The sequence below is a fragment of the Sus scrofa genome, chromosome 3, assembly GCF_000003025.6.
Source record: "Sus scrofa isolate TJ Tabasco breed Duroc chromosome 3, Sscrofa11.1, whole genome shotgun sequence".
In the NCBI taxonomy this organism is placed as follows: domain Eukaryota; kingdom Metazoa; phylum Chordata; class Mammalia; order Artiodactyla; family Suidae; genus Sus; species Sus scrofa.
This window is the reverse complement of record NC_010445.4, coordinates 118207147-118231248: the sequence shown is the minus strand read 5'-3', so window position 1 is coordinate 118231248 and position 24102 is coordinate 118207147. Positions and strand designations below refer to the sequence as shown.

The 24102-nt window shown below is 39.9% G+C and overlaps 1 protein-coding gene across 2 annotated transcripts in view; it reads right to left on the bottom strand.

Moving 5' to 3' along the window:
* Positions 1–22137, bottom strand: part of WDR35 (WD repeat domain 35) — a 69939-nt gene extending 47802 nt beyond the window's left edge. Inside the window, exons 1-12 of one of the 2 annotated variants that reach the window (XM_021087810.1) lie at positions 21982–22133; positions 21197–21314; positions 16418–16489; positions 15896–15988; positions 14100–14228; positions 12113–12246; positions 11071–11236; positions 10534–10679; positions 5909–6034; positions 3344–3529; positions 466–498; positions 55–115 (exon numbers count right to left, since the gene is read on the bottom strand). In XM_021087810.1, coding sequence (XP_020943469.1) covers positions 55–115; positions 466–498; positions 3344–3529; positions 5909–6034; positions 10534–10679; positions 11071–11236; positions 12113–12246; positions 14100–14228; positions 15896–15988; positions 16418–16489; positions 21197–21314; positions 21982–22005 — 1288 coding nt within the window. In that variant the 5' untranslated portion in view covers positions 22006–22133. Of the gene's footprint in view, positions 1–54; positions 116–465; positions 499–3343; positions 3530–5908; positions 6035–10533; positions 10680–11070; positions 11237–12112; positions 12247–14099; positions 14229–15895; positions 15989–16417; positions 16490–21196; positions 21315–21981 lie in introns of both variants that reach the window. The other variant, XM_021087811.1, reaches the window with a different exon arrangement.

Sequence of the window (24102 nt, the reverse complement as noted above, 5' to 3'; positions counted from 1 at the left end):
AGTTTCACAAGCAAAATTTGATTAAATAGCGAGTAAATATTAACATTTCCTCACCAATATCAATGTATTTGGGATCCAGCGGTGTGCCAATAGAATTACAAAGAACCAGCACGAACTGAACAAATAAAACAGAAAGTATCAAAACTCCTGTTTCTATACAATAAAATAAGTAATGCTTAACATACCATTCTTATCTCTTTTTCAACTAACAAGGAAAGAACTGATAAAATTAAGTGCAAAGAATAGCAATGATAATTTGTAGCACACAAATTAAAATTAAGTAAAATTAAACAAAGGCTGATTTCTCAATATCATGGAACACTGGTTTTTAAGAGACCATTTAAGAAATCCAGATATACTGGTGACTTTTCATTATTTATACTTCTAAAATTCCTGATCAGCTATAACCTCAAAACTCATCTTTATCCTATATCCAGCTATATAAGAGCTAACTTAATTTGTTACCGTTGCACCAAATGTTTCCATCTCGTTCTCCTCCTTTGAAGCAATATATAAATGACGAGAAATTCAGAAAAGTTCAGTTAATTCAGAAAAAAAAAAAAATCCACCCTAATGAAAATAACTCTCAATGCCCAGTGGTTAACACATACCAAATAATTACCAAGGATCGATATTCAGAAAAATAAACTTGATGCACACCTTATATGACATTACTCTAATGACAATTTTGTTTTTCCTTCTCAATATCTGGTACTAATAATACTGTTTTACTTAAGATGTTTTCTTGATTAGGATATAACAGTTTCAAATAAACCAATTCTCAATGTACTATTTACATACAGACTTTTTCTTTTCTAAATATCTCAAGTAAAACTTGTTTAATTTCATAAACATAAACTAAATGATAAAATTATACTAAAGTACCAAAATTTACTCTCCCACTAGTTAAGTTTACTTACAGCCACAAAATGGAAATGTTTTATGCACTTATCATTCACATGCTCATAGATTTCTTACTAAAAATAGAAGTTCCCACCCAAGTTCCCATTTCTTGCTCCCTAGAAAAATTACTCTTAGCTCCTGTAATTCATCCTTTTGATATTTACCTCCACAAATATAAGTAACTTATTTACAAAGCTACTTCTTTTTTTGTTTGGTTTCAGTTTGGGACATTATGTAACCATCACCCACCAGGAAAAGCTAAGCATGTAAGCCCTCTGTCACCCCTCTTTCCTACTCCCATTCCTCCATCTTCCCACTATAATTTTGCTCAATCAGAATTTAGGTTTTAAATGTTATAATAGTTCAATTTTTAAACTATTTTAATTTTTTTAAAATCCACTGAATACATCACTTGACTAGGGAAATGCTATTCACAGCTGAGTCAAGTATAACATAATTTATTTTCCTTTCAAGCATATTTTGCTTTCTCTGTAGTGGGTAATTGCCTTTATTTTTTTCTCTTTGTTTAGTTTTCTCTGTATTTATTACTAACTCAAGTCCCCAGCTATCCCTCAAGAGTTCAACCGTAGTGCATTTCCTATGCATTTCATCTTGAATTTCTTTTGGAGCCACAGTGGCTGTTTTCATTTGATGCCTCACTCCCCCGGCATGTGCACTGCCGTCAGCTGGTACCACTCCTCACCACTGCTGTCAGCGTACCCTGTTTCTTCCTCTTTCTTAGTTTATTCTTCATTTTGGCAAACCATATCCTGAAGTAACTTCCTAAGATAAGGAAACTTGGAAGATAAATTTCTGGTGACCTCACACATCTAAAAATGTCTTTATTTTACCCTCACATTTAATTAATAGTTTGCTTAAGATACGGAACTCAAGACGGGAAATCATTTTCCCTTGCTTTCCCTTGAAAGCAAGTCTCTATAGTATTGAGGTTGACGAGTTGAATGCCATTATGATACTTGATCCTATGAAATCTGTTCTGGGAACCAAGTGGGAAAAGAAGGCTGGGTTTGGAACATTCATTTAAGTGCCCTGTTTTCAGCAAGAGTTCCTCCATCCTCCCCTGTCTTGGTGCCCTTCAGTGCAGACTCTGTACCCTCTCTAGAGGGCAAACCAGTCCCCCAGGTGGTAGAAGGGCAGCTGCCTATGGCTCAGTAGTGGGGAAGGGATCTAGAAATCTGCTTCTTTATGTGCTTCCATTTTTATGGTACTTCCAAAATGCTTTTCTGTTTACTTTCTTCTCCTACCAGGTACCATCCATCAAGTCCAGTGTCTCCTTGGGATCCTGTGACATAAAGTAGTTGCTTCTTTGCTTTCTCCACTGATGGCTGAGAATTCCATTTTCTTGGGTCTGCTCAGGTAATTAGGACTAATCCACCTACTCTCTAAACCCAAAAATTATGTTGCTATTTCCTCTCCCTTTCTGGTCCCTACAGGCTTACAGCTTTTTTTAAACATATCTTTCCTGTTGTTTTAGTGAGATTAGGAGAGAACAGAGCCAAATACAACTGCTCAAATGGCTGCCTTAAACTAAAAATTCTATACTTTTTAATGGGATAAAACAATTTACAACATAGCCAAAGATATTGGTAGTCCTTTTTTGAAAAATTTGCACACTTCTGCAAATATTTAAATCGTTGGCATACTTGTTTCTTTTTGTCTTTTTTTTTGTCTTTTTAGGGCCACACTGGCGGCATATGGAGGTTCCCAGGCTAGGGGTTGAATTGGAGCTACAGCTGCCGGCCTACGCCACAGCCACAGCAACGCCAGATCCGGACCACGTCTGCGACCTACACCACAGCTCGTGGGAATGCCAGATCCATAACCCACTGAGCAAGGCCAGGGATCAAACCCGTAACCTCATGGTTCCTAGTTGGATTTGTTTCTGCTGGCCACTACGGAAACTCCTGCTGGCATACTTTTTAAAGCGTATTATTTATATTATTTATTTTATGTTAGCAGACATTGATTTTTAAAGCAATATAACTCCACATAAAAGTACATTTCTGAATGTCAAAGCTACCCAAATTGTTATAAATGGTCATATTATATTATATAAATATTACATAATTACTTGAGCCTTTATACTAGACATCTGGTTACTCATTTTTGCTTATGGAATTTTAAATTGAAAAAGGATTGTGGTATTTTAAATATATTTCAGAGACAAAAGGCTTCAGTAATGATCAATATGAACTGCCAGTGGATTAACTGATTAGAGAAAAAAATCAGGGAACAGAGAACCAATGGAGTCATCACATAGCTTCCCAAACAGAAGTCTAAACACACATGGCCAACAGATCCAATCTTGGCTGTACCTGCCAGTAGAGAGGCCATGCTTGAGAGGATAGATAACTAGAGCCCAATCCTGCCAAAGAGTTAACCCATCTACTTACCATTCAAGATATCAAGGACTACTTACCTGAGGATGAGTTTCATCAGCCTTTGTAGCCAAAATGCAGAAATCTCCACAGGTAGTAATAGAAAGGAGACTCTTCACATATTTAACATATTTCTCATTGTTTTTTGTATCCCAAAAGATAACACAGTATTCTGGACGATCAGGCCTGGTATAAGCATAAACTACAGTATTTGAGCAATAACCCCACTAAGATGAAAAGGAGGAGGAAAGGAAGGGAACAAAAGAGGGAAGATGGGAGAGAAGAGAGACAAAGATTAACTTTGGGAAAGTCATTATTATTACATTGTTCTTCTAGAAATATTGCACACATTTGGTTTATCAGCTGATAAAATATACTCTTTAGAACTGGAAGAGAAAAGGACTAAATATTCAGCCTAATACCTTTTCTCACTAAAATAACAAAAAAATCTAAGAGTAACAAGGACAGTTAAAAAACAAAAAAGGAAGAGTTCCCATCGTGGCTCTATGGTTAACAAATCTGACAAGCATCCACGAGGGCACGGGTTCAATCCCTGGCCTTGCTCAGTGGATGGGAGCCACTAGCCTGAGAACCTCCATATGCTGCAGGTGCAGCCCTTAAAAAAAAAAAAAAAAAAAAAAAAAAAGCACCACAAAAATAAATTTAGTTTAACTTTCCTTATTTTAATTTGTAAGGTTTAAGCTTCAGTAGTAAAATTTTCAGATTTTTCAACAGTCAGTAACAGCGGCTTGAGGGTCAGCAGGAAGAGTGATCCCTGCCAAAGGTCAATTCTGAGTTTGCGAGCCAAAATTCAGAAACAGAGAAACAGTTGCCTTTTCTCTCCATCTATTTTTTTTTTTTTCCCGGTCTTTTTGCCATTTCTTGGGCCGCTCCCTCGGCATATGGAGTTCCCAGGCTAGGGGTCAAATCGGAGCTGTAGCCACCGGCCTATGCCAGAGCCACAGCAACGTGGGATCCGAGCCGTTTCTGCAAGCTACACCACAGCTCACGGCAACGCCAGATCGTTAACCCACTGAGCAAGGGCAGGGACCGAACCTGCAACCTCATGGTTCCTAGTCGGATTCGCTAACCACTGCGCCACGACGGGAACTCCCATCTACGTTTTTTTATATTTGTTTTTATCAGAGTAACATATGCATTTAGTTTACAGTCAAACAATAATTCTACACGGCTTATTTAAAACCAAATCAGCACAACAGGATGGGCAGTGTCCCTGCAGCACCAGGACACAGATTCACAGGACACAGTGGGTTGAAGGATCCTGGTTGTAGGTCACAGCTGCAGCTCAGACGCGATCCCTGAGACAGGAACTCCCCCATTTATTTATTTAAATAATTTATTGAAATCATTTTGTACTTGTGGGGCATTTATTGTATAATTTGGGTTACAATCCAATGTTACATCACTTATTTTGTTGTTCCAATGAATTGTTCCAGCCTTGGCCACTGGGAGCCCTTTCAGGTTGGCTGTTGTCCCTCTGGCTCGCCCTCATCCTTTTGTATTTTGAGCACTTCCTTAGGTTCTGGCACTATAAGACGCTCCAGGCTTATCTTGCATTTTCTCTGCCCCAGTCCTAGAATCAGGCATTTCTCCAAGGTGCCTGCCCTTTAAAAATTAGATATATAAGTCTTCCCACAATAACTATTCTTAGTAGCTTACCAGACCAGTCTTATACTTCATGGCTTGTTATGGGTCAAATGTGAAACTTAAGGTAAAAATACTCGTTACTTATAATGTTGCTTATTTTCCTTTCCCTCTTCTGATTCATTCTCTGCCCTTCTCTGCCCTCCTCTATGCCCTGGAGGCTCATTTCTGTGAACTCCATCACCAGGGCTATCTCACCTTCTGCTCCCCAGCTGGGTTTAGCCAACAGAAGGCACCAGGCACCAGGCTGAGAGATGGGTTTAAGTATTTATTCCCCCAAGCTGTCTCTGCAGCTCGCAGGGGCCGTGCTCCCACAGGGTAGCCCCTCTAGCATCGCCGCAGCTCTAGTGGGTTCCAGCAACAATGCTTCCTTCTCTTGCCCACTGTTGCTAGTCCCAGGGTACTTACTTTGCCATTCTTCGCAGGTTCCCTTAATTCTGCTCAGATCTCCATAATAAACCCTTCAGTCTCTCTTCAGTTACTTCTTTGCAACATCTGTTTCCTAGACCCTGACTGCTGGAATAATATGATGAATGATATACACTATTCTAGAAAAGTTTACTAGTTTTAAGGTCTTCACACTGGAGGAGTTCTCACTGTGGCACAAGTGGGTTAATGATCTGGCTTGTCTCTAGGGCATTGCTGGTTCAATCCCCGGGCTGGCGGAGTGAGTTAAGGATCTGGCATTGCGGCAGCTGTGGCATAGGTTGCAGATGTGGCTTGGACCCAATCCTGGCCCAGGAACTTCCATATGTTGTAGGTGTGGCTACAAAAGTAAAACAGAAAAAAAAAAAAAAAAAAGGTCTTCACACTGGAGAAGTCTTTCAACCAGTTTCTAAAACAAAGTGGCTATGAATACATGCAAGAAACAGACATTATACTTTCAGCTATAACAAACTTATTTTGTTGTTTTTTTTTTAACAACTGCTCATGATACTCACCTTATAATCAGGTCGAATATTTGCCAGATATATGAAAGAATCAACAGCTAGAGCAATTTTCAGTCCACCTCCCTCCCAGGATAGTGCAGACATCTGCTTTCCAGGAACCTTCAAAGTACCCAGATGCTGAAAAAAAATTATTATATTAACCTAAAGTATCACAATTAAATAAAAAACCACCAGGAGTTCCCATTGTGGCTCAGCAGGTTATGGACCCAATGTCATATCTGTCAGGGATGTGGGTTCGATCCCTGGCCTTGCTCAGTGGATTAAGGATCAGACATTGCTGTGAGCTGTGGATCCAGTGTTCGGATCCAGTGTTCACTGAGGCTGTGGCACAGGCCTCAGTTGCAGCTCCAATTCAACCCCTAGCCTGGGAACTTCCATATGCTACAGATGCGGACATAAAAAAGATAGATAGATAGATAGATAGATAGATAGATAGATAGATAATAAATAAATAAATAAAATACTACCAATCACTTCACAGAGATCAAAAGTAGTATAGCGTTCCCGTTGTGGCACAGTGGAAATGAATCCAAATAGTATCCATGAGTGGGCCAGGGATCTGACGTTGCCATGAGCTGTGGTGTAGGTCGCAGACTCGGCTCAGATCCCCAGTTGCTGCGGCTGTGGTGTAGGCCGGCAGCTGCAGCTCTGATTCAACCCCTAGCCTGAAAACATCCATATGCCATGGATATGGCTCTCAAAAAAAAAAGCAAAAGTGGTACAAAATTATTACATGAAAGATTCCTTCAAATCATTTTCCTTTAATTATTATACTAAAAAGCAAAAGTGATAGGAGAAATTTACAAAGTATAGCCAAAGAATTCAGCATCAAATTTCATCAAATCTAAGATGCCAGATGGACTTCCCTATCGGCACAGCAGGTTAAAAATCGGGCAGTGTCATTGCAGTGGCTTGGGTCACTGCTGTGGTGCAGGTTCAGTCCCTGGCCCAAGAACTTCCACATGTTGCGAGTACAGCCAAAGGAAAACAAAAAAAAATAAGACGCCAGAGATTTAAATAAGCATCCTTATTTTTATGTACGACTGAGGAAAGAAAACACATTGCTAGCCTATGTAGGAACCTCTGATTATAAGATGCATCCTAATTTTAGAGTTGTAAAGAATTGTACTTCTGTTTTTGGGGGTTTTGGGGGGGGTTTCTCGTTTCTTTTTTTTTTTTTTTTTTTTTTTTTCCTTTTTAGGAACAAACGCATGGCATATGGAAGTTCCCGGGCAAAGGTCAAATCGGTGCTACAGCTGCCGGCCTACACCACAACTACAGCAATGTGGGATCTGTGCCACATTTGTGACCTACACCACAACTCATGGCAATGCGGGATCCCAGCACACCGAGCGAGGCCAGGGATTGAACCCACATCTTCATGGATACTGGTCAGGTTCATTTCTGCTGTACCACAACGGGAACTCCAAATTGAGCTCCTTGGAATCAGTGAAACAACACTGGAGTAGTCAACTCCACCCTTAATCTTGCCCCTCGTCCATCCCCCAGCCCACCCCAACAGCCAACCAGATGCCAAGCCTTTTGCCTTCACTCCTTTCAGTCCTCCACCACAACTGCCCCCTTTCTTGGCTGAACTATGGTCAAGGCCTCCTTGCTGTGATTTTCACCTGTCGCTCTTTCTTCATTCCTGCCCTTCAAGTTCAATCTCCACTCTACTGCCATTCTGGAACACAAACCCGAGCATATCCTACTCTGCTTTAAAAAAGGTTTAAGAATGTTTAAAAATCAATAGCTCCCCACTGTCACATTCTCTAGGGTAGTATACAATGCATTTCCCCACTTGCCCAAAATTCTTTGGCTCAATTACCTACTATGGTCTCCTCGTGAGGAGCTAGCCCGTATTTGTTCTCTCTGAAATCCTCCTTTCCTTTCCTCCAAGCCTCCCCTCTCCCACTGTTCCTTGTCCTGCTCGAGTACTCCTACTCATCTTTCAAGCCCCAAATGAAATATGACTTCCTGCCTTCTTCCCTCCCATTCTGTGGTTCCAGAGAATTCAGACAGTGAGCTACCTGAGAGCACTAAGTGTATCATATTCACATTTATTTCCTACCCCTTAATAGCTTCCTGAGTAAACAAATATTCAAAAAGCCTCTATAAAGTAAATATGACGTATCAAGCATTCAAATGAATTTCTTAATATCCTAACAGTATATTTTATGGCTAAATTAGCAAATGAATAAATGAATTAAAAGACTTTTTTAATGTGGCCATAGGAAGGAAACATTTTTTAATCCATGTTTATTTGATAAAACAATATAATCCCCCAAAATTTAATAAATTATCTTGGTATCCCTTGTTCTTAAGCAGTATGCTCTAAAATCAAATTTAATACATTAAATTCCGTTTTGTGGGAAACTAATGGGGTTGGGGGGGTTAACCTGGGAGGGCCCACTCTATCTGTCCTGCTGTCTGTATGAAACCAGAGGGAACAAGCGACTCTCACAGCATGACTCTTGCTGTTGACATGCACACTAGGAGAACAAGGCCGTTCCCTAACTCTGCAAACATGCCAGGTGGTGGCAGCAGCAAGGAAAGAACACCGGCTTTCCCCAGCATTCACTGAGCACTGTGGAAGGCATTTTCCCACTGTTACCATCTTTAATTTTTACAACAGTGCCATGAGGTTTACTATATTTCAGGAGATAAGGAAACTGAGTCTTAGAGGTTAAATAACTTCTCTAAGTGAAACTGCACTGTAGAAAGGGAATTCAGAGCCAAAGCCAGGTCCACAAGACTGCAAACCCCATGCTCTGTCATCCCCTCCCATGGCTAAGACCACACTGCAAAAACCAGAAGACCCTAGCCCTCAGAATCAAAAGCAAATTCGTCCATGAAGTTTTCCGTAAGTTTAAATCTTTAGATAACTTCCTTGCAAGTTATCATCCCTATCTTAATCACACGGATCCTAAGATAAATTCCACATAGATCCACTCATTCAAAAAATACTAAATGACTAAATCCCAGAGGAATTATGCTTGATACTTTAAATTACAATTATACCAAAAATCACGTATAGTTTTCAATTTAACACATCACACACTGATTTGCAATATAAAGCAAACAGGCTTTGAATGCATGTTTTTAATACTTAGAGAAGACCGAACACCAAAAATAAGCTGATAACATAATGATAAATAAGCCAATGTCAACAAACAAAAAATACCAATAAAGAACATGAATTAAAAAGGAGGCTATAGGAGTTCTCATCATGGCTCAGTGGTTGGCAAACCTGACTAGCATCCATGAGGACGAGGGTTCGATCCCTGGCATCACTCAGTGGGTTAAGGATCTGGCATTGCCATGAGCTGTGGTGTAGGTCGAAGATGCAGCTCAGATCTTGCATTGCTGTGGCTGCGGTGTAGGCTGGTGGCCGCAGCTCCGATTAGACCCCTAGCCTGGGAACCTCCATGTGCCACCGCTGGTGTGGCCCTAAAAAACCAAAAAAAAAAAAAAAAAAAAGGAGGCTATAAACATCAAGATAATTAGAACTCAGATTTTAATTATTCAGGAACCTCAAGAATTATGCTTTTTTCCTTAGCTCCTACATCTACTGGAAATATTATTAGCGACAAGGTACAGAGACTGCTCTTTAGAGCACATTCTACTGCATAACTCACAACAGCAGCTGAGACCATTGCTTACCTTATAGAAATTACTAAAATATATTTTAAATGTCAATATTAACAGAGTAAAACAACTAGTGAAGGCTTGTGTGTAGCCAAAAATATATATTATTCAAGTCTATGTGAATTTTTAAAAACCAACAAGATATCCAAAAGAGACCAAATAGAGTCTAAAATTAGAAAATAAAATGGGTAAAAATTGATTAAGCTTAGTGAATAATAAATTCTCATTTTCTAAATTCTTTAAAATGCACAATACATTATTTCTCCCATTTGATATCTTCCACTACTGCTTCAATAAAATTCTCTTCAAAAGTTCAATTTATTAATAATACTACTGAGGATAACATATGCATTTATGAAAACAATGCCTATATTTTAACGTAGTATCACCTAAGATTAATTATTAAGATAAATTTTCCTAAAATAATTGACTATTCAACAACAAATTGAAACTATTACTAGTTTGGGAGAAAAACAGACTGATAAATGTAGGTTTAATATCTATGCAACTTAATATGTATATTAAAAGCCTCCAAAATTAATACGAAACAACTAAATTACACTAAAAACAACTCAAAAACCAGCTATAAAAAGAAATGCATATTCACAGAGAAAATATTCTCAGTAACTACTCCCTAGAGATTTTTTATGTGAAACATCCGGTTTTCTAAATGTACAGATTACAAATTCCACAATAAAATACAACCATGAAAACCTATAATATGAGGATATGATTCAAAGACCTATACCTGATGGTTCATCATTTTTAAATTCATCATTAAAATGATTTTAAAATGATTAAATGATTTTTAAAAATGTGACAAGCATCATTAAAATGATTTTAAAATGATTAAATGATTTTTAAAAATGTGACAAGTTTTTACCCTTTCCTCTCTTCTTTGTTCTCCTACCTCACTCACTGCATATTTAAATAGGAGGAAAGAAAGACACAATCTTTCATACATTTACCTCACCAAAGGGAGTGAAAAACTGCACAGTGTTTGCATCTTTATCCTGAGTGCTGGCCTTCTGGGAGCCTGCCACAGCCAACACGCTGCCAGTGTGGTTCCACTGGATACTTACCACATGCATGCCAGTATCAACCAAAACAGGATCTAGTCAAAAAGAAAAAAATGAAGTAACTGTGGTAAAACACTTAACTGGGAGAACTTTATAATCTTAAGAACAATTTTAAAATCTGTTTTAATTCTCCATATTAAAAAAAAAAAAAAGGAGTTCCCACTGTGGTGCAGCAGAAACAAATCTAACTAGTATCCATGAGGATGTGGGTTTGATCCCTGATCCCAGGCCTCGCTCAGGGTGGCATAGGTCACAGACATGGCTTGGATCCCGCATTGCTGTGGCTATGGTGTAGGCTGGCAGCTGCAGCTCCAATTCGATCCCTAGCCTGGGAACTTCCACATGCCGCATGTGCAGCCCTAAAATGACAAAAAAAATAAAAATAAAAATAAAATAATAAAAATCAAAAAAAGAAAAAATACATACTTTGGTCATTCTCGTGTCTCATTATTTGGCATCTCCCATTGTCAAAACAAATTGCAAGGCAGGGGCAATCTGGCTCCACGTAGCCTTCTGTGCCATGGTACCAATGAATTCCAGCAATGCTGATTGCTCCGGTGACATTCACTAAACAATTCAATTTCATTTTCATCTAAATAAAATCAGTTAGGTAATATTTTATATTTTCAAACAGATCACTAGGAACAGAGCATTATAGAAAGAACACTGAAAAGAGAATTTAAAAATCTGGTTTTGAATGCAAGCTCCATCACTTTTACCAACCATGGACAAATCACTTTACCTGAGTTTCAGCCTTTCCCCGTTCATAAAATGAGGATTTAAAAAACTCGTAGAGTTTTTATGAGACTCAAATGAAAAGAGGTATACAAAAGCACTCCGAAAATAGCAAAAAGTCATGTAATAGTCAGTTACTATCACTTCCATCAATGGATAGATTTAGGTAGAAGTCTTAACCCCCACTAAACAAAACTGCCCCATAAGTAACATCAGAGATCTATCATAGCTATAAATCGCACAAAGCCAGAGTTTTTCTTGAGATTATGCTGCCTGAACCTATTCTACTTTGCCTTCTCTCCAGGACCTGGTTTTTGTCCCTTACTATTTAAGTCTTCCACCCCTTTTACAATCTTGAGTAGCTTGTCACAAAAAATATCTCTGGTGTCTTATGTAAACTTTGGCTTCAGGTATGGGAAGACACAAAGATTAAAGTGACATCATCCTACTCATCATTCCTCATCCCTCAGTTTCAATACACTGAAGTCTTCTCCTTTCCAGCTACCAGAAAACTAAAACTACCAGCATTAATTTACCTCTAAGCAACTCGGGTTTTTAAAAATGAAACAAAACAAAACAAAACAACTTTTAGAAGATTAGGAGAAAACCTGAATTGAAGACTTTCTTGATTACACACACTATCATAATAAATAAATGCATATACATATATGAGTGATATATAAAATAATCATATAAAGTTGTATAAATAAAAGTAAAGGATATATATACTTACTATAAAATTTCCTTGATTATCGTAAATGTGTATTTCTCCATTTGCCATTCCAAAAAGTAAGATTTTACTATCTGCGGACCATGCTACATGGCATAACTGTATACCCTTCAGGTCTTTTCCCCAAATGCGATTCCCTAAAACAAACATAAAACGTAATTATTTCATGCATTCATGATTCTCCAGCAACAGCTCTAGAAATCTCTGTCTCCCGATCTGGTATTCACTCCCCAGATGGCCCTTGGGTTTTTCATCTATTCCAGTGGTTCAAGTGACCATCTCTATACTGATGGTTCCCAAAACTATGCCTTCAGCCCAGATATCGCTGAGCTGCAGATATGTATCTACTATGGCCCAGACATATTTACTTGGATGTCCTATGACATGACAAGATGAACACGGCAAAAACTGAAATCTCCCCTCAAAACCAGCCTTCTTCCCACATCCCTTATTTCAATGAAGGGTACCGCCATCCACGCAGTTGCCAAAGCTAAAAACCTGGCTATTACCCTAGACACTCCCATCTTTCATCCACATCTCAATCAATAATAAGGTCCTACCTCTTCCACCTCCTAAGTATCCTCTAAAATATATCTATTTACTTCCATCCTCTTTGTCATTACCCTGGTTCAGGCTGCCATCATCCATCACCTGTCACCTAAACTGCCACAGTAATTTCCTAACTGGTACACCTGCCCCCACTCATCTTTCTTTCCTTTCTCCTTTCTTCATATTGCAGACCTAGAGATGTTTCTAAAGAACAAATATACGATCACATTTCTCCCATTCCTAAACCTTTTCTTTGGCTTCCTAATACTCTTAGGGTTAAGTCCAAACTCCCTTTATAACCTATAATCCATGTGCTCTGCCCTCTGCTGATCTCTCTGATATTATGACATACATTTCTTCTCCCTTTAGTGTCACTATACAGATTCTCAACACTGTTGCAGTACCCCACACACGGCTAAGTTCAACTCCTCTGGACCTCTCCAAATGCCATCTCTTAGGCCAGGACATTCTACACACCAACCTTTCTTATGGCTAATGCCTCAGCATAGACTTCACTTCCTCCAGGATGCCTTCCTTGATGCCCCCAAGTCTAGGTTACATACTTCTACATGTTGCTGTGTTCTCCCTGTCTCAGCACCTATCACAAGGCACTGTAACTGCTTGGTTACTTATCCATCTCTCCTGATCTAGATCTGGAATATTTGTTGTTGTTGTTGTATCTAGTACCTAGTACTACAACTGCCATTTTATAAGCTCTCAGAAACAGAACTTACACACACAAAAAATGTATTTTTATGAGTTCCCATTGTGGCTCAGTGGTTAATGAGTCTGACTAGGAACCATGAGGTTGCGGGTTCGATCCCTGGCCTTGCTCAGCGGGTTAAGGATCCGGTGTTGCCATGAGCTGTGGTGTAGGTCACAGATGCAGCTCGGATCCTGCATTGCTGTGGCTCTGGCATAGGCCAGTGGCTGCAGCTCTGATTAGACCCCTAGCCTGAGAACCTCTATATGCCATGCGAGCAGCCCTAGAAAAGGCAAAAAAACAAACAAACAAAAAAAAGTGATTCTTGGAGTTCCCATCATGGCTCAGTGGTTAACGAATCCAACTAGGAACCATGGGCTTGCGGGTTCGATCCCTGGCCTTGCTCAGTGGGTTGAGGATCCGGCCTTGCCATGAGCTGTGGTGTAGGTTGTAGATGTGGCTCAGATCCCGCGTTGCTGTGCCTCTGGCGTAAGCCAGCAGCTACAGCTCCGATTAGACCCCTAGCCTGGGAACCTCCATATGCCACAGGTGCGGCCCTAGGGAAAAAAAAAAAAGAAAAGAAGTGATTCTTAAATGTCATCAAATTGTACAGTAACTATTTTCTCCTTTCACATTTATTTTCCTGTCAGAATGCTAACATATGATAACTTAAACCTCAAAAGATCAAAAATGTGGGCTAAATCTTGATTTTAGCTCTGGGTGCAAAAAATGCATTACCATCCACTGAACCAACTATCACAGCCCCGTCCTCGTACACAATGCAGATCTTCTGTCCGTCGGCATTCCAGCTCATACTTCGAACCACTGATTTATTTCTATTGTTGATCATCTCCTCATACCAAGAGCCTGTTTTCACAAATAAAAAAAAATTACAAGTCAAAACTTCCACATCTGGCACACTGTAAATCAACCATACTTTTAATAAAAAAAAATGGTTTTTTAAAATTTCACATCTAATAAACAGAACTTCGGAGTTGAAAACACTCCATAAAATACACTGTGGGATAAATAACTGCAAAGTTTTCTACAACCTGAGACATTAAATTATAAAATCTTCAAACCCAACCGAACAAGACGAAAAATTAACTTAGGCCTTGACTAATAATTGCTTCAAAGATTATCACAGAAAACACAATAAATGCCCACCTTTTTTTTCCCTCTCTTTCTTGCTTTCTTTCTTCCTTCTTTCTGTCAATTAGAAAATAAAACTTCACTTGCTTTTGAAGGGCCAAAACAATTGATTTTTCTCAAAGCCTGACCTTTCCCACTTGAGTACACCTCAAACGATAACCAAGGAAAAAAGAGAATAACCACAAAAACTTCCTTTGCATGCGTAAACTCCCCAATGATTAATTATAGGTATATTAAATAAAAGCATACTGTGGAAAAACTCTAAGACTGCTTGAAAAAAAATTTTAAACAGTTCACGTCACATCAGTGATATCACGTTACCCGTGCTGAGAGACAAAAACGTTCTCGTGCATGGGCTTAGGGTGAGATGCGACATGTCTCAAGGTATAACTGAATATAAGGCAGATCACCAGGCTAGTCTGTCTTCTTTTTGTGTTTTGCAAGGCCTGGCTTCATTCTGGTCTAGGAAACTCTGGCCTGAAGCCCAGAAAATAACATGTAATGTGGAATAACTAGTCAGAGCAGGGTATTACCATCAATCGAGACAGAGGCTTGACTGATGGTAATACACTGAAGGTTTCTGAAGAGGACCTACTTTGGAAAAAGACAAAGTTTAATCTCCTGTATTGCCACATTCTACTCCCTACACACACACACACAGACACAGACACAGACACACACACACACACACCATAAACTTTAAAAATAAATCAATTTGTGGACTACAGCAAGAATTTTTAAAAGGTATATATCCTAAATAGGTTTAATAGCAATACCCATGAACTAAGGTACCCTTTTCCCTGAGAGGTGATGGCTACAGGCCTGAAGAGAACACGTATGATGAGTTATTTTCTGGGAATAGCGATGTACCTAAGTTAATCCTTCTCTAGCTCTCCCTTGTGGGCAAAAGGCACAAATTGTGAGCCAGTCATCAGAGCTGAGATAAAAATCTATATCCATGAAAGAAAAGCAAGTTTGAAATGACTCTTTAAAAAAATGCCCTATTGTTTTGGACTTCCTCATAAATGTTCTTTTATCCACTGAACTAACTCTAGCCACTGACCAGAGAGGAACTAATCCTTAATGGAAACCTGGAAGAAAAAAAAAAAAAATCTATCTCAGGCAGAAACTGTTCTGCCAAGAGTCTAAGTTCAGTTGAGAGATAACCAACATTTGCATAATTCACTTTCGTAATGCAAGGTCACAGTTGAAAAGAACTAAGGCCAAAGGGGAAAGTAGGAAGCCATAAATCCAGAAATATCACCCCTGTGAACGCCTACTGCTGGTTTAAAAGAGTCTATTTCGAAGAAGTTATTTCCCCCTTCAAATACTGTAATCCATACTCCAGTTTGTGAAAGGTTAAATAAGCTCTCCTGACATACCTCTGCATAACATCCAGACGATGATAAGCCCATTTTGATCACTGGTAGTCAACTTCTGGTATTGTTCATTCCATGTTACAACTTGAACAGAACCTAAAAAATGATAAAACAATTTAGGAACTAAAAAAAAAAAAGCTACAATTCATTTCAAAATTATATTTGTATAATAGACACCAAGAGCATGTTAAAATCAATACTGTTCCTAGGCAACTAACTCGTCTTCGGTATTACTCAAACATGTTCACAGAATGCAGTTACTATCATCACTCACTTCTACAAAAGTGCATAATACTAGTTTTCAAGTTTATTCCTATTGCATGTCAGCTACAAGAGCTGCCATACATCTGATGACAGGAACAAATGTAAGAAGATTTACCCAATGTGCCTGACTCCCAAGGATCATGATGTCCAAAGGACACCATACTAAGAACATGTTATTTTCATTTTTGCATTAATTAGATGGTTGCTAAATACTTAGAGATAATACTACTTAAATACGATTTTAAAATTTACATGACTCACCACTATGACCTTCCAGAGTCTGATTCATAGAAAGGTTACTAGGAGCTGCAAGACCCCTCAATTTTGCATCATCTAAAAAACAAAAACAAAGAATACTATCACAAATACTTAAAAAAGGACAGATTATAAGATTTTTACTTTTCTCGCTTTTTTGGAAAGGAGTTCCTATTCCTGGATAACATTAGGAAAATCTTTTTTTAAATATGCTCCACTCTGATCTATTTTTCCTCACAGTAGAAACATGGAAAATAACATATACCCCCTTGCAAAGATCTTATTCTAGCAAAATAAAGCAAAATGTATAAAAGATCATTGTTTCAGTATATTACATATATTAGTAATTCTTATTGCTACTTATCCTTTCCCGAAAGGTAACAAATAGAAATATTTATGTATCTCGATAACACACAAAAAAATTGAGAACTCTAAAGCGTAAGAGAGATTAAAAAGCAAAGAATCTGCACACTATAGCATATTTTAATTAAGAACTTTTCAAAGGTATATACTGTTAACATTTTAAAAACAACACACATGAACTGAGGTATGCTTTTCACTTAATGACGATGGCTACAAGCCTCAAGAGAACATGTTTTGTAAGGGATTCACTGCACATTCTTTAGGTATGGAGTCGGTCTGGATATGAACATCTCTAGAACAAAGGTAAGAACCTTTGTGCATCAATCTTGCTTCTCTAGGCAGGTTGGAAGCAGATGGTTACAGTTGGCTTGTATGGTCTTAGAACACTTTTTTCTGACCAAAATATCTGCTTTAGGGTGATATCTCCTCTCGTGGAGATGAGTAGATTGCACCCACTGCAGCAATGACCGGAAAAGCAAGAGATGTCATCTCTCATCAGGGCCATTACCCCTAAACCCCACCACAAGTAACTCTGGCAACCCTCTAAAGACCTTTAGCAGGGAAATGACATGATCTGGTTCTGGGGTTTTGTTTGTTTGCTTGCTTAAGATCACACTAGCTGGAGTGTGAAGAATAGACTAAAAGGAGGCAAGAGACAGCGAAGGGAGGGAAACTGATTCTCACGGCAGCCTCGGTGAGAGGTGACAGTGGCTGGGGGTAGAGAGGTAGAAGGACGCGAGGAAAAGGACGGATTCAGATGCTCTTTGGAGACAGAAGCAGAGGGTTGTTGACGAAGGTGATGTTAAGGAGGGAAGCGGGAGCTTCGAGCTTGAGCAGATGGGGGAAATTAAGATATTTACTGAAATGGAGCAAAGCGAAAGAAGACACATGGAAGAAGGCCAAAAATTCAGTTTTAGACACGGTGAGGAAGAGATGAATGTGAAAGATTCTTGTGGCAATGTCCAAGTCTGAAAAATCAGGACTGGGCTGGAGATAGGTATTTAGGAGTCATCACTCCATAGATGGCATTTAAAGCCATAGGAATGAAAGAATAAGTCTAAAGAGAATGTAAAATGAAGAGAGCTCTAGTTTAAAAAAAAAAAAAAAAAGACTGAGAACTTACCAGAGAGGAAAGGAGGGGAAAGCAATATGTATAAATACAACAATAATTTTTAAAATTTCAATGCTCCTTTTGTCTTGAAAAATAATGGTTCAAGGAGTTCCCGCTGTGGCACAGCAGTTAAGATCCAGCTTTGTCTCTGTGGCAGTGAGGGTTCACTCCCCAGCCCCACGCAGTGGGTTAAGGATCTGGCATTGCTGCAGCTGTGGCTGGGATTCAATTCCTGCTGCTGATAAGAACATAAGCTGTCTATTAGATTTGGAAGAGGAAAGTCACTGGTGAGGGAGAGAAGAGAGAGAGCGCGCAGATTGATACTCAAAGGAAAGTTAAGAGGTGGGTTCCAGCAAAACATGTGGAAGTAGGCCTTTGAGAGGTTACCCCCCTCCCCATCTTAACATTTAAGATATAAAAAGCTAGGGGCAAATGCGGCTTCTAAGTCTTTCTGCAAGGGAGTACAAACTGGAATGTGGCCACAGGGAATGGAAAGTAGGGCAAACTTGCTAGAAGGTAAGTTGTCTAAACATATGAAAACTTTTATAAATATACACGACCTTTGGTCAAGTGAATTCTACCTCTAGAAATTTACCCTAGAAAATAATTAAAGGTTCACGCAAAGAAATCTCTTTGGCAAATTTCTCTAGATATGAAGATATTGTTGGAGACAACCTATGTGGTGACATCTAAATGTTCAATGCTAGAACTGGTTAAATAAATTATGGTATATACCAACGTAATGCAATACTAAACAGCCACTAAAATGATGCTATAGATGGTGTTTTATTGATGTAGAGGATTGTTGTATTACATCAATGAAATGATAATAACAGCTCTTTTGTAGCTAAGCTCCCAAAGGACACTTACAAAGTCACATCTTTAGCGTAACACAGTGCTTCAAATATACTAGGCACACAACATCTGCTTACTGTTACTGGAGGGCTCTGTTGCATCACAACTATTAGTTTTAAATACAACGGACTGATCTTTTAAGAATCTTCCAGCCATATTTCTCACATTTATCTCCTTCAACGTGATTTACACTCCTTATTAAGTTCCAAAACCAATAATTTACTCCATATTCCAAGCCTCTCAAGAATCTATGTTCCATCTTGCTCACTGATTTCAAAGAGTACTCTAACCACACTTCATCAAAAGTGCAAAACAGGAAAAGAAGTATTTTTTTTCTTGAAAAGCCTTCAATATTAAACATAATGAATGCATTTCTTAAGGTAACTAAAACTTCCTACATATTTTAAGCAAAATAAAAATATGTATATAGACATATATACATATGCACATCTATATTTGAGAAACATAACAGGGGCAAAATTTATTTTCTTATAACACAATTAAGAAAATTAAAGCATTAGAGAGATTAAATTACTAGACATCAGAAGCCAAACTCTAATTGGCACATAAGTATCTACCTCCCAAATCTGCCTTTGATTTCATATAATTAATCTGGCATGCCAAAACAAAACAATCTTCTCTCTTTGCTCATGCTGTCCATGAGCCCTCTGTGTAGTGGTTAAAAACAAGGACTTGAAAGTGAGACAAAGTTTTGATGGAAGAAATTTCCACATATTGAGGTACGGGAGAGTCATTCTGGTTTATATATTATTTTATTAAACTTCATGCTAAGTCGAGTTCCTGCCGTGGCACAGCGGAAACGAATCCGACTAGGAACCATGAGGTCACAGGTTCAAACCCTGACCTCGCTCAGTGGGTTAAGGATCCAGCATTGCTGTGAGCTGTGGTGTAGGTCACAGATGTGACTCGGATCCGGAGTTGCTGTGGCTGTGGCGTAGGCCAGCAGCTGTAGCTCGAATCCGACCCCTAGCCTGGGAACCTCCACATGCCTTGGGTGCAGCCCTGAAAAGAAAAAAAAAAAAAAAAAGCAAAAACTTTGTGCTAAGTAGAACAGAGTGTTTTATAGCCTAGCAGACATATCTTGTACATCTGGTTTAACCATTAAAGTGTACACTGTCCAGAAGTAAAGAATCACCATTCTGAAGATAGAGATCAATGCCTTCCTTCCTGGGATGTCAATGCCAGCTCTCCTTTGATGATAAGGCTCCCTTCCCAGGAGCCAAGGGCATAGTGACTCACCATGAAGGAAGCAGTAAACCACTGTCATGTCTCATGCTCTTTATTCTGACCAGAGATAAAACCATGCTGAAAACCATCTTCTTCAGAACAGTTCCTCAGCCTCTCTGAGAGGCTGCCTCCCCAGCTATAGTCAGTTTGACTCAAATGAAATGTTTTTCTATTGCCGTTATTTCAAATCTTAGCTGTGTCACTTATTTCCTGTGTGACCTTGGGCAAACTGTTAACAGATCAGCACCTCAATCTTCTCATCCAGAATACCTTACCTCTCAAGATTATTACTAAACTGTAAAGCACTGTTACTCAAAGTGTGGCCTGAGAACCAGCCACACCAGTATCACTGGAAATGCAAATTCTCAGACCCCATTCCAGATCTACTCTGGGGCAAGAGCCCAGAAATCCATTTGAACAGCCTCTTCAGATGATTCTTAGCCTGATAAAGCTTGAGAAGCAATGCTGTAAGGAATCCAAAAAATTATTCCTTACTGAATAATTCAGTTCAACTCATTTTACAAAAGCGTGAACTAAAACCCAAAGATACTCAGCAACTTGCTGAAAGACATTCGGAAGTCTTACAACAAAGCTAAGGTTCCAACTCCAATCTCCTTATCTAGTCTACACTTTAGATTAGGAATTGTCTAACTTTCCAACCTAGAGCAACACTAAATACTAAAGAAATGTGAAGCTGTTTGCTATGATTCCAGAGAACTAGAAAAAAAGAGAGATCAAGCTGTAAAACACAAGGGATTTATTAATAAAAAGGTTTTAATTCCACTTTCTGTTCTTGGAAACTAGGTACATACTTATTAGCACATCTGAAGAGTGGAAAGGATGAGAGAGGCCTGTAAACAATTTGCCAAAATGTGAGATTTTGTGACCTTAGTGAAATGCTGATTCACATCATTTTTATTAGCCTCAATAATATAGCACAATAAATAACACTTAGCATAAGGCAGCATAGTGACTTAGTTTTCATTCTTTGTTCTCTTTCACTTTCCATCAATAACTTTAGCAAAAACCTTCTGATGTTTACATTGGATATTCTCTGAACTTTATTGAGAAAATACTCTAGAAAAACACCTCCAAATATCTGGGGTTTTGTTTTTTTTCCTTTTGAAAGAATTAGAATTGCATTCTGACAAACCCCATGAACAAATCTCACAGAACAAGTTCAAAGATTTTGGCTTATGTTCATTTACCTGTCTGCGTCTCCAATTTCAAAACTTTCAGTAATCCATCTTCACCACCACAGGCTATGAATCCTTGGTCCTTGTTCCAAGATATACATTTCAGCTTCACGTTATTGGGAATAGAAATCTGAAAAGTAACCACAGCCATTCTCACAACTTTCCACGAAGGGGCTGGGAATGAGTCTACGGGAGATGAGCGCCGAAGAAGAAAAACGGCAGCCTTGAGAACTTGAGCCTTATGAAAATTAGCATAGTCCCCTGAACTGCCCCGGGCCCCACATTTGTAAAAGAAAGAAAGAAAGGCAAGAGAAGGGCCGTGACTGCGAACGAACCCAACGGGGAAGTGACCTGATGCATTTTTTAAAGCAGGGGGCGTGTAACGGTGGCATAAATCTATACCGTCAAGCCACATTCCCTTTCCACACACCCTTTGGCTACATTTTTATTATTACTTTTCTCCTACCCAGAAGCCCGGGATGATCCAAAGAATTTAAGTCACCCGAATCGGAAACAGGTAGAAACACGCAGTGCTCTGCCCTCACCCCTGGCCCCCGCAAAGGACCTAACCAGGGGCAGGAATGAGAAAGAATTGTGCGAGAGAGCTGCTGGCTTCGCCAAGGACTATTTGGGACTGGGGGACTGGCAGGAGGAGGTCCCAGGCTGGATCATGCAGGAATGCGGGAGGAGGGATGGCGAAACGGCGATCTGGACGCCCGGCCTCTCGGGCAGGATGCGGGAAAGCCTGCAGGACTAGAGATGGGAGGGGGAGCGAGGACAAACCCTGGGAAACTCACTTTCTTGCTCAGGTAAAAGAACATCCTAGGAACCCTGAGAGGACAACCCCAGCAGTCAAGGCCCGCAACGGGAAACTTCTAAGCAGCCAACTGCCAGCACCAGCGGCTCTCGGAAGCTCCCGTCGCCCTGGCAACCGCCAGCGCCCGGTCGCATCCGGGGCGCCAAAGGACACTTCCGGTGTCGCCCTCGCATCGTCCTGCGCCTGCGCGGACGTCGTGGGCGCGGTGGTAGAGCCGGGGTCGCGGGCCCGAGTGGAGGCTGTACTTGGTTGTTGTGCTAGTGGTCCTTTGTGCCCTGCCCCGGGGCCGGACGGCGTCCCTCAGCGCCCTGTCTCGTCGCCTCAGCTGCCCTCCGTCCACGCGGGCTCCGAGGACCGGCCACACCTCGGACGGTCTCGGTGGAACTCGCCCGGGTTGTCTGCACCAACACAGGAGGAAAGGCACCCCTTCAGATGAGGTCGTAATGACCGGGTGTTTTCTAAGCCCCAAGGGGCCAACATTGTTGAAAGGGAAACGTTTTTGACTGCATTTGGTAGCCTGGCGCCGTTGGCCAAATGGAGGCACAAACGTGTTTTCGAAGCTTGCAAACCTTCCTTTGGGGATTAGCTCCCCGGAATAACTTGGGTGTTGGAGAGTTTGTTAATTCTCTTTGTTTTAGAACTTTTTAGTGGTTTGCTTAAGGTGTTACTGCAGCCCAAGGATCCCGATAAAAAACATGCGTGATAAAAAGAATGTATGTGAGCATGTCATTTCTTTGGGGGCATAGCCTTCCATCTTTAATTGAGGTGTTTAGGATTTTCTTGCTTGCTGTCGCCTATTTTATAGTCTTCTTTTTTCTACCTTAGTTCTTTCTTCAATTCTCTTTGTCCTTTCTGAATGCTTGGAGAGTTACCGCCACAATTTTCAACATAGGGCAGAAACGCCCATGAAATTATGTAGTCTCACCTATTTTCTCTTTCTTTCTGGTTTTCTCTTCTCCTTATTTGTGGCTAGCACTGTTGATTTGTAAATCTAGCATGTGCTTTACGCTGCGGTAGCTAATTTTCCCACCTAGAGCCATTCCCTAGATCAGGCAAATAAGGTCCAAATTCTTTGACCGAGGTCTCTTGCCTCACCCAGCATACTCAAAAATTGACAATGGTCCTAGTGCATTTTCCATCAAATCTAAACCCCGGATAAAATCAGATCTTCCATCAATCCTAAAATGAAGATTTGGTGTCCCCACTTTAAGCAAGCCAATGTGCTTTCATCCCAGCATTCCTGACTGCCTAGAAGGCCATTTAGTATATCCTATGATTTCCTACCCTCTTGGCCAGTTGTGCCTAGTCAAACAACACAAATCAGGTCTCGCTGAGAAATTCTTTCCAAACTTAACCCCCCCATCCCATTCAGATAATATATTTTTTATTTGTTTTAAAATGTATGTGTATTTTTCTTCAGCATCAGCTGTACATTCCTAAGATATGTTGGCACCCTGATCACGGGCTCCCTATTACTGGAGTCAAGAAAGAAAAAAAAATCAGTTACTATTTAAGTCAAGGGATTCCAATCAACTGGCCAAGGTTAAGATGTGATTAGGGAGTTCCCGTCGTGGCGCAGTGGTTAACGAATCCGACTAGGAACCATGAGGTTGCGGGTTCGGTCTCTGCCCTTGCTCAGTGGGTTAACGATCCGGTGTTGTCCGGTGTTGCCGTGAGCTGTGGTGTAGGTTGCAGACGAGGCTCGGATCCCGTGTTGCTGTGGCTCTGGCGTAGGCCGGTGGCTACAGCTCCCATTCAACCCCTAGCCTGGGAACCTCCATATGCAGCAGGAGCGGCCCAAGAAATAGCAACAACAATAACAACAAAAGACAAAAGACAAAAGACAAAAAAAAAAAAAAAAAAAAAAATGTGATTAGTTGAAGCTACCGATGGTCACACTTTTGAAAATTCATCTCTCTTTAGATAGTTTCCCCAGTTTTTGCACAAGCTCTCATTTATTCCTCCTATAGAACCATTTCTTTGTGATGTATTCATATAACTGATTGTGTTCTCAAATGAGTTTGAAAAATAATACTTGCTCTATGTCAGTTTTCAAAAATGTTGAGAAATAATAAAATATGTTTCATATACTGTATACTGC